General features: G+C 49.2%; 3 protein-coding genes across 3 annotated transcripts; 1 reads left to right on the top strand and 2 right to left on the bottom strand.

The window, feature by feature from the left end:
• Nucleotides 1–85: 85 nt before the first annotated feature.
• Nucleotides 86–1991, bottom strand: VTN77DRAFT_529 (uncharacterized protein; the record flags this gene model as incomplete). The annotated part of the gene is made up of 7 exons (XM_069421442.1): nucleotides 86–313; nucleotides 391–1125; nucleotides 1204–1263; nucleotides 1312–1324; nucleotides 1389–1599; nucleotides 1675–1815; nucleotides 1916–1991. 7 exons carry the CDS (start codon nucleotides 1989–1991, stop codon nucleotides 86–88), a joined length of 1464 nt encoding a protein of 487 aa, XP_069273499.1.
• Nucleotides 1992–3653: 1662 nt separating this feature from the next.
• Nucleotides 3654–7074, top strand: VTN77DRAFT_530 (uncharacterized protein; the record flags this gene model as incomplete). Its single annotated transcript, XM_069421454.1, has 13 exons — nucleotides 3654–3774; nucleotides 3893–3956; nucleotides 4108–4165; nucleotides 4241–4427; nucleotides 4548–4647; nucleotides 4819–4902; nucleotides 4990–5176; nucleotides 5300–5350; nucleotides 5420–5590; nucleotides 5663–5981; nucleotides 6067–6593; nucleotides 6731–6976; nucleotides 7048–7074. 13 exons carry the CDS (start codon nucleotides 3654–3656, stop codon nucleotides 7072–7074), a joined length of 2142 nt encoding a protein of 713 aa, XP_069273500.1.
• A 454-nt stretch (nucleotides 7075–7528) lies between these two features.
• On the bottom strand, nucleotides 7529–9231 carry VTN77DRAFT_531 (uncharacterized protein; the record flags this gene model as incomplete). Its single annotated transcript, XM_069421465.1, has 2 exons — nucleotides 7529–8979; nucleotides 9030–9231. 2 exons carry the CDS (start codon nucleotides 9229–9231, stop codon nucleotides 7529–7531), a joined length of 1653 nt encoding a protein of 550 aa, XP_069273501.1.
• Between the last annotated feature and the right edge of the window lie 1624 nt (nucleotides 9232–10855).

Consider the following 10855-nt stretch of genomic DNA (forward strand, 5'->3'; position numbering starts at 1 on the left):
CCCTCCATCAACTGAAGCAGCCACAAGTTAACTACATCCGAAAACAGCATCTGCATTCATATCCATCTCCTTCTGACCTCTCGACCTAATTATCAGGAATCTTATGATCCTTCGCATCCACCCCCGCCTTCCAACGATACTTGGCCGCAGGATGATCCTCCGGCGGCCCAGTCTGCCCCTTTTTCCCGTAAAAGTTCTCGCGGTACGTCCCGCCCTTCACGGCGTAGTCGTCCCAGAAGAGCCCCCGCTTGCGGAGTTCCGGGATGAGCAGCTCGATTATGTCGGTGAAGGAGCCGGGTTTGATTGCGTATGCCTGCAGTCAGTTGTCAGTAATCATACCTATGTACTGTATATATATAGTGGTTGGATGGAGGGTAGGTGGTGACGTACAAAGTTGAATCCGTCCACATCGGCTTCTGCGACCCATCGCTCCAGCTCATCTGCTACTTGCTCCGGAGTTCCGACGGACGTCGCTCCCAGCCCGCCGACGGTGATGTGCTGCGCGACGGTCGTCTTGGTCCATTTGGCGACGCCGGGGGAGGCTTTGGACCAGCCTTCGACTGCAGATCTGATAGCATTACTCTCCACGTGCCTCAACTCCTCATCATCGCCATACTTGCTCAGGTCGATGCCCGTCCACCCCCCAAACAGCGCCAGCGCCCCGTCAATAGACCCGTACTTCCGGAACTCCGCAAACTTCTGCAGCGCCTCTTCCTCCGTCCGGCCCAGGACAGGACAGAACAGTGCCAGGAACTTGATATTCTGCGGATCGCGACCAAACTGCGTCTTCGCCATCTCGCGGATCTCAGCGATATTCTTCGCGACGACGGCGGGGCTGTGGCCAGCCACGAAGATGGCCTCCGCATGCTGCGCGGCGAACGTCTTCCCCGCGCGAGACGTCCCTGCTTGCAGGATCAGCGGCGTCCGCTGCGGACTAGGCTGGCAGATGTGCGGGCCCGGCACGGTGTAGTATTTCCCGACGTGGTCTATCTGGCGCACGCGGGCAGGGTCGGTGTAGATGCCGCGTTCGCGGTCGAGCACGACGGCGTCGTCGCGCCAGGAGGATTCCCAGAGCTTGTAGGTGACTTTGACATATTCTTCGGCGATGGCGTAGCGGTCGTCGTGCTGGAGGCAGTATGCCAATGGTGTCATTCAGTTGAATCTTCCTATTTTTGTTTGAAACCTGTAGGAGTGGTGGTTTACCTGTGGTTGTTCAGTGTGCCCCAGGTTTCGAGCTGCTGAGTCGAGGTACCCGGTTACAATCTGGCAAGATCAGTATCATTTTTACTGTCAAGAGGTTTCTTAACTGACATTCCATCCCAGCCTGTGAATCGTCAGTTCCGTCAACAACGTTGAAGCCATAACTCACGTCATAAGTGCAGACTTACCGCCCCTTAGACAGATGATCGACCGTCGACAACCTCCTCGCAAGGTGATACGGCTGCTCATACGTCGTCGCGACCGTCACCCCAAACCCGATGCTCTCTGTCGCCGCCGCCATGGCCGGAACAGCGGCCAATGGCTCGTTGACTGGCCATTGAGCGCCAGAGATGATGGCCGGTTCGAGGTTGCGGGGGCCTTTGTAGACGTCGTAGCCGCCTGCGACAGGTCAGTAAATGAAGACACGTCATGGGGAAGTAACGATTTGATTATGTATGTAATGTATGGACTGACCAAGAACATCAGCTATGAAGATACCGTGAAACTTCGCCGCCTCAAGCGTCTTCGCCAGCTCGATCCAGTGGTTAATGTCGTTGAACCGCCACGATTCGTCGTCTGGATGTCGCCACAGTCCTGGAGATTGATGGCCGCTGCCTGTGAAAGAAACCCTTCAGTTGGAACAGACACAGAAATATGCGCGATGCGTGATATGCGTATGCAAACGCATTGACTGACTGGTGGTCAGCAGACTTACACATTTCAACGAATGCATTCAGAATGAGACTCTTGCGAGGTCTCGAGGGGGCTTGCTCGCCATTTGTGCTGGACATGGTGCAGTTATTCAATTGAGCTGACTGCTATCTGTCTGTATCTGTCTTGGGTTGATTTGTCGTGCTGCAACTGAACTTTGAAATCCACAAAATACAACAACAATACAGCACTCTCAGTGGGATATGACCGATATAAACACCTCCTGCTTAGATTATGTACTGAACTCTAAACCTAAAATCAAACCCTACAACCCCGCAACGCAGGAGCTATCTATTTACCTACCTACCCCGCCAGAGATAATTACCTAGGTCTGCAGAAGTATCCTGTACAGGGTACTCTGTACTGTACATATGTAACCGGTTTTGTTAGGACAGGGGGGTTGCAGGGTTCCTGCGATAACCTCAAAGTGGACCGCGATGGCGTGATGACGAAAAAGAACAGGAGCCCAGATGCCGGTGTATATACCGAGACATAGCGCCTAGATCTAAGAAAAGGAAACAGGATGATCTTCACGTAGTTAGTAAAAAAAAAAAAAGACAAATTTGTGGTTTAATATCCAAGAAAGAGCCTGATATCGGAAGGGGGTTTGTATGTACAATGTAATTGCCGTATATACCTACATGTTGTACTCCGTATCTAGCGCCAAGAATGGGATATATTTAGGGCTTTGCCTTGTTGCGAATGAATAACTGATAACAACCCGACGCAGATGACATGACCTTTTTTTTTTTAAAAAAAAAATGTTTAAGAACCTGAAATCCCCAAAACAAGTAAGTTAATTTAATTAACTAATTACTCCGTATTATTACCTAACTCAACACAGACAGGGCAGGCAAGGAAAACTATCTAGGTAACCGATATGATTTAATTTAGATCCACGCCGGGGCCTTTGCAACATAGCTTAATTCTCGCGTGATTGATTAGGTGCATGGCCTGCATGGTAGTATGTAAGTATTCCGTACTCCCTACAGTACATATTGACTGCTTAAATGCTTAATTTTATAAAATGCGAGCTTGTTAATTATTTATTTTTTTGAAGGTTTTAAGCACCTCATCGGTAGGCACGATCGTATCATTGTGACGACTTCCTTTTTTTTGTCTTTCAGAAGGATCGTCCATCGTAGATCTACACTGTAGGATGCAGGTACATACATACATACTATCTAGGTAACTGACTACATGAAAACTGGGATAGTTGGCTGGACTACTCTATACTCTGTATACGGAGTAATTACCTGCATATCATTGGTCACTATGCAGCAATGCCGGTTAATTACTCATTATTATTACCATTTTCGTCCGTGAGCAAGTACCTGACCTCAAGGGATCCATACGATAGGTTAGTTACCTAGGTACGGTACCCAAGACTGGGGACATGCCTGATAAGGTACTTATATGCACGCAGTTAGATAGCTAGCTAGTAAGTAAGTATAATTGATCTTAGTCTGGTCTAGCTAGAGTAGTAATTAGCACAGTACTCCATACCTAGGGACGATAATAAATTGGCAGCCATTCCCGGTTAACTACTGTGTGGACTGTACTGTACCTAGGTAGGCCCTGCGAGACTGATTGACTGACTGACTGACGACGATTCCCGAGGGCTGCACTGCAGCTCTTGCTATCTGTTGTCTGTTTTTTCTGTGTCTTTTTTTTCTTGCCTGCTGGATGCTTAATTGAACCAGAATCTCGATTCTCCTGCTGGCCAGCACCTACACAACACAATGCCCCAGCACCAGCTGCAGCTATACAGCAGAGATGCCACCGCCACCGCTATACAGCCTCCGCTGTCCCAAGCGGTGGGATATGTCATTGTGGTTGTGGTTGGGATGATTATTGCGACGGGTATGTTGGCAGTCGTTATGCAAGACAAAAGAAGAAAAAGCAAATAGAAGGGAAAACAAAGGAAAAAGAAAAGAAAAAGGTGCTGATCTGATTCTAATATATTTTTTTTTCTCTACAGTGATGATGCTCGTCACCAAGATCCTGAGCAAGACCGTTGGCGAGGATAATAGGAAGACTGAGATGTAAGTTTCTCCAAGCATACAGAGTACTCTTCCCTTGTCCACATGTTGCTATTGCCGATTACAACGTTAACAATGATAATATTCTACCATTGTTCCCTGATTTACTGCAGTTACTGATTTACTGATGTTTTACTGACTTTATTTTCTCCAGGTTTATGACAGCCAACCGCACAGTGCGAACCGGTCTGACGGCATCAGCTGTCGTATCGGTACGTAGTCAATCCATCCAATCCTCTACACCCCCATCATACCAAAGTCACTGACATATATTTATATGTCTACAGTCCTGGCTCTGGTCCACCGCCATGCTCGGCTCCTCCCTCGTAGGGTACACCTACGGCATGGCTGGACCCTTCTGGTTCGCTGCCGGATGCAGCCCGATGATCGTGTTTTTCGCGCTGTTGGGGATCTCCTGTAAGAGGAAGATTCCTGAGGCGCATACGTCGTTGGAGGTTGTTAGGGTGCGGTATGGTAAGTAGACACTTACCTGCATAGCTACATGGCTTGCGTGGTGATGTGTTTTATATTTTTATATATCTGCAATTGAGAAGAGAAGCTGATGTTGATTTGTTACTGACTGGTTGAGTACAGGCCGCATCGCGCATGTCGTCTTCATGGTCCTCTGTCTGATCAACAACATCTTTGCTTGCGCGAATATGCTTTTGGGTGCTTCGGCTGCGATATCTGGGATGTATGTACCTGCATACACCGATACATACCTCATGCGAGCCCTCTTTTTTGCTCTCTCTCTCCCCCTCTCCCTCTCTTTCTCTCTCTTTTTTTCCCCCCCTTTTTTCACCCTTTTCGTTTTTTTTTCCCCCAGTTCATGCACTCTTTACTGTCTACTGACGACATGAAACAGGACAGGAATGCACATCATCGCAGCAACATTCCTCCTTCCGGTAGGAGTATCCATCTACACATTTGTGGGAGGAATCAAAGCGACGTAAGTAGGAACCAACCTTTACATATATAAAGCCCTTCCTGACAATCCTGCACATAAGACCCTGCAGCTGCTGACTACTACTCGTAGGTTTCTAACAGACTACTTCCACACCGTCGTCATCCTCCTCATCACATGCTACTTCTCCATCAAGGCCTTCACCTTCAGCAAGATTGGGTCTGTGAGTCATCTGTATGACCTCGTCAAGGCGGCGGGGTTGAGGCATCCTGTCGAGGGGAACTACCAGGGGACGTATTTGACGATGACTTCGAAGGAGGTAGGCTATCTCATCTTACCTAATACCCTGACATTGTGTTGTTTCGTATGAGGAGAGCAATGACGTTGCTATCCCTATTGCTGTTGCTACTGCTATTTCTAATTCATCTAATGCTGTATCCAGGCAATCCTCTTCGGAATCATCCACGTCTGCACCAACTTTGGCCTGGTGATCGTATGTCAATCATCCAAAAAAAAAAAAGTTTACCTATCCAAAGTTGCAACCTAACCATGGCTGCTGCAGATGGACACCAGCTACTTCATCAAAGCCTTCTCCGCCTCCCCCGCCGCCGTCGTCCCCGGCTACACCATCGGTGGCATCGGATACTTTGCCATTCCCTGGGCGCTGGGCACGGTAATGAGCTCTGTGGCGCTGGGGTTGGAAAATACGCCTTCGTTTCCGACGTATCCACGGGTAGGACCTCCCCAGCTTTCACAATCATGTTCATGATGGATCCTTCTGACGGTTAATGTGTGCTGCGTCTAGAGAATGACCTCTTCCGAAGTCAGCGCCGGGCTCGTCCTCCCCTACGCCGCGCTCACAATCGCAGGAAAAGGCGGCGCCGCGGCCGTCGTCCTCATCACCTTCATGGCTGTCACGTCTACCCTCTCCGCGCAGGTCATCGCCGTCAGCTCCATCATCAGCTTCGACATCTACCGCGAGTACTTCAACAAGGGGGCGACGGACGCGCAGATCATCCGGTGGAGCCATTTCGGGGTTGTGTTCTTTGCGCTGTTCTCTGCGGGATTCAGTACGATGCTGTATTATGTTGGGGCGGATTTGCAGTGGACGCTGTATATGCTGGGTATGTAGCTGTGGACTTGCAGTAGCAGGAATTATGCTGGCTCTAGCCAGTACTGTCTCTAGATGATCCACTGACAAGTCTACAGGAGTCGTTACCTGCCCCGGCATATTCCCCATGGTCTTCACCATCCTCTGGCGCCGACAGAACACCGCTGCAGCAATCCTCTCACCCGTCCTGGGCATGGCCACCGGGCTGGCCGTGTGGTTGGGCACCGCGCACCGCTTCTACGGCGAGGTCACCGTCTCGTCAACAGGGCAGGTTCTGCCGTGCGTGTATGGCACAGTTGCGTCTGCATTCTCGCCCATCCCGTACTCGATCATCATCACGCTGTTGACAAAGCCGCAGAACTACGACTGGGCGGACTTTAAGAAAGAGCGTTTGGCGCTGGAGAAGTTGGACAGCGACCAGACAACAAGCTACAGCCTCGACCCTAATGCAAGCGGCAAAAGACAGGACGATGTCAACGAGGTTGAGGCAGGACCGACCACGCCAGAACGAGAGTTGAAACGATGGGGCCGCATCGCTGCCTTCTGGTCTATCGCGACCTTCCTAGGCCACTGGGTGATATGGCCGTTGCCGATGTATGGTTCTCACTATATATTTGGGAAGGGGGTGAGTATACCTACATATCTACATACCTACGCCTATATCTATGTCTATGGGTCTTCAGCTTCCTTTCCCAGCTATATATACTACGGTACAGCAGAACTTCTAAATTGCTGCATTGCTAACCCTACCTGATTTTTCAGTTCTTCGTCGCCTGGGTGATCGTCGCCATCATCTGGCTCTGGGGCACCATGCTCATGGCCACGATCTACCCCCTGATAGACGGCGGGATCGAGCAGATGCTGCAGGTCTACCGCGGGTTGGTGCTGTTGTGGCGGCAGCAGCAGCAGCAGAATGAAACCCATCACGAGAACGATGTCAGAGGGGAGAACCAACAGGACGAAAAAGAGGGCAAAACTGGCGTGGCGACTTCATCGACGGGTTCGACGGTGGGTTGATTTGATTAAAATTACTTTAGTTTGACCAGTCAGTGATGAGCGATGACAATGACGACGGGTAGGAGAGTACCGATCTGAGAGCTGATTAAAAAGAAAAAGTTGGAACAGGCAAGGTATATTAGAGTCTACATTGAATGAAATAGAATATACAAATCGAAATCAATTGGTAGATAAACATGAAGAGTATATTACCAACACATGTACATTATACGTATGTATTTGAATATGTTTCAATTTGGGTATATTTAAGCATTGTAATAAAAAAAATATGTCCTTAACGGCGTGCTGTCAGTCAGTGCATCAGTCTGTCTTTTTTTTTTCCTTCTCTCTTTTTAATTAAATATGACCAAGTCCGGTGAATAGAACATAATCATAACCCCGCCAAAATTAGTAGGTAGTAAAAATGACAAGACGGAGAAAGAACCAAAACCGGAACCAGAAATTCAATAAAGAATAAATACATAAAAAGCAACTCTTTTGCCACATGAGAATCATCGCCAAATAAAAGAAATGCATGCAAAATCATCACTCTGTAATAAGGTGTCAACAGCGAGTCCTTATCGTCTGATCAGCAGGAAAATCCGAGATGGAAGATTCACCCCCGCCGTCAGGAGGACCCAGAGCCCGCTGAGGTAGGGACGGCGCTGGCAAGACGGAGTATTCAGGCGGCTGCATCACCGATCCCGCGTCAAATGACGACGTCGTCGTTGTTGACTCCGCATAAGAATTCCTCACGCGAAGCAGGAAATCGGCCCTCTCGAGATACTCCGCACTCGGCGGAGCGATGCTTCGCGGGCGGAAGAACTCCTCTTCCACCTGCATCTGCGAGATCGCAATGTCAGCCATGTCGACCAGGTCATCTGCGTTGTCGCGGTGTGCGGATGTGATCTGGATAGGAATCTTCAGGGACAGACTGGGCGCAATGACACTCGTGTTCGGCGTGTGATACGACACAGCCAGTTCGAGCGTGTAGACCCGCGACACCAGACACGAGTGAAACGTCGGCACGAAGGCTTTCCCCTTCGGCAGGGAGACAGGCACGATGATCGAGGCTGTGTAGAAGGTTTTCCCTGCATATGATGCCGACGGACCGGTCATCGTCTCGGCAGACGAGCTGGATTGCGACGAGCCACGCCGGGAGCGACCTGCAGCAGGATTTGTGTGATGCTCCCACTGCGCAGAGGCGACGCACAACGAGGAGAGCGGGACCGTCTCCGAATATATCCCTCGCGCCGTGTTCCACGCCAGAGCAGGCGATTTCGACGGAAATTCCGTCCAGGGAATCGTGGCAAAGAACGTCGAGGCCCTCAGCTTGCTCCACAGCGTCCCTAGCCGCGGCGGTAACTCATCACCCTCGGGATCGAATCGAAGATGAACCGTGACAGCAGTGCTCACGTCAGTCGAGTCTGAACCTGGAGGGCGCAGCTGCAGTGGTTTGGGCTGCGACGCTGCCATCACCAGTCGCCCCATCTTCCCCCTCAGCAATCCCTTTCGGACGTCTTTCTCCTTGCGAAGGCAGTAGTCGTCACTGTTGCTGGCAATCTCCAGTGGAGGCTGCTCGACACTGGCGGGGATGATGCGGACCTTCTTCGCAACCGCCATCAGCGTTTTAGGCTTGGATCCGTCTGCAGAGAGCCTCTTCACGCAGACCCTAATTATATACGAGATCTGTGTCATCTGCGGAGCCAGGTCATCCAGCAGGCTTTGCCCGTCGCTGGCCAGCATGGGATCGCCGAAGCTGGGAGGCAGCTGCGTGTGAGCGTGTCGCAGGTGCTGATTGCAGATCGAGTGGGTGCATGACTGGGGAAGGAGTTGCGCAGGGACAACGAATGTGAAGGGGAATTTGTGCAGACGACGCGATTTGAAGACTCGTGGTTCCGGATATGAGGTCTCGTCTATGGGCTGGCGAAGCTTGAGAAAGGTGTGAAACGCGCTGGGACGGTTGACCGGATGTCCTGGAGTTGCTGGCCGTTCTACAGACGTTCTCGAAGTGCCTGAACATTTTTAAGCTTCTTGAATTCGCCGACAAGGAGGAGATTCGGACCTTCGAATGTAATTTCCACACTATGAAAGTTGGTATCTTGGTCCGCGTGGACGGTGACCACTCCTTCAATCTTATCAAGAGTGGTATACGACGCAACAAAACCAGTGTTCTGGCCTATCAGATCAATGTCAATCTTTAGACGAGATCGCCTCGACAGCGACTCGAGAGTGCTGGCGCCCCGGGTGATGAGCGATGCTGGCATGTTGACAGTCACTTGGATCCACACGTGCCCAGAGAATGTGGATTATGATGGCAGAAGAGATGCGGGGAATTGACTAGCTGCTATCAAAGTATCCCGACTAGTTCAGGGCGATAAGCCAGGGGAAGTAATCACGCGGACGGCCGCGGAGATGGAGAGGAATTCCACCAATACTCCAGTACCCCGAGGAGGAATTAGATATGTTGCTGTTTGCTGGGTGTCTGCCATGGCGGGTTGCTCTTTTATAGAAAGAGTGCGGTGACCTGGTCTGGTTAGAGGGTTGATGAGCTGGGATAGCACACTGACCGTTCTTCGGTACCGCCTGACTCATATGGATTCGACTAAGAGCGTTGCGATGTGATTGATAGACTAGTCTGGTCGATCCGCCTTCCAGCAGGGGTTCGCGCGGAGACCATCGAGATGGACCATTTCTACGCCCTACCACAGAAAAGAAGATAATACGAGAAACAGCAGACTGCAGGCAAGAGCCCTGTGGCAGCTCGAACTGTTTCGGAAGGCGGGGCTAGACTGGACCCTATCTTCTATACGACAGTTCATCACTATTATTAATGATATATTGGATAAGACAAAATATAAGATTTATCTGCCACCAGGAATTGCATCACGAGAGCGGTTACCATGGTTCAATCCGATCGAATTAATAATAACTACGTGGTAACTACCTGGTAACTTCATCGATAGGTTTAGTGTGTCCTGTATGTATGTACATTACATTATTATCCAGCTCATCACCTGTTCGTCTGTGATTTGAGAATGAAATGAATAATCAGTATCAGCTTACAAATTACCTGAAGTGAGGTCCACGCCCTTGGAATGTCATTTTACGGGGCTCCCCACCGCCACCCACATGGCTAGACCAGACTAATTGAATGTGGAGTCAGACTCCATATCTACGGAGTGTCAAATTGACCAATCGTCAGTCCACTATACTACCTAGGTACAAAGACTTCAGTTCTGGTAAATTCTGATTAATCTAATTGCTTTGATTCAATCTGAGTATGTAGTAACCTATCCAGGTGGATGTCATCGGGAATTAACCTAATCGGGACAATAAATTGTATCTCCTAGCAAACTATCACTTCCCTTAGGTAGATAGGTACCGGCCTAATTACCCATCGAATATTCCATCAAAGTATCCAACTGCATTCACTCCATTACAAAAAGATATTTGTATCGGACTCGTGGTCGGACATACCCCGAAATATATGCGATTTGTGTCAGATGTCATTTTATGCGTCATAGCCACAGGACGTGGGCAAGGACAAGGACAGATGTCGTAATAATAACATTAATAATAAAGCATTCATCATTGAATGCCTACAGGACTTGGTTCTTTTGAGACACATTATACAGGTTTACAATCGAGTCCATTAATTGATGTGCACTTGCCCTCTGAGGTGACTCATTCACTCCGATTAGATAGATTGGTCTAGACGGAATGCGAAGGGACCGTTTTACACTGCCAATAGCAGCCATCATCAATATTGTTCAGTAAGTACCTGGATTTTTTTTTCTTAAAGTAAGATGTCCCAATAATAATAATAATAATAATAATAATAATAATAATAATAATAATAATAATAATAATAATAATAATAATAATAAT

Source organism: Rasamsonia byssochlamydoides (assembly GCF_041956645.1).
Source record: "Rasamsonia byssochlamydoides strain NRRL 3658 unplaced genomic scaffold VTN77scaffold_100, whole genome shotgun sequence".
NCBI lineage: Eukaryota > Fungi > Ascomycota > Eurotiomycetes > Eurotiales > Trichocomaceae > Rasamsonia > Rasamsonia byssochlamydoides.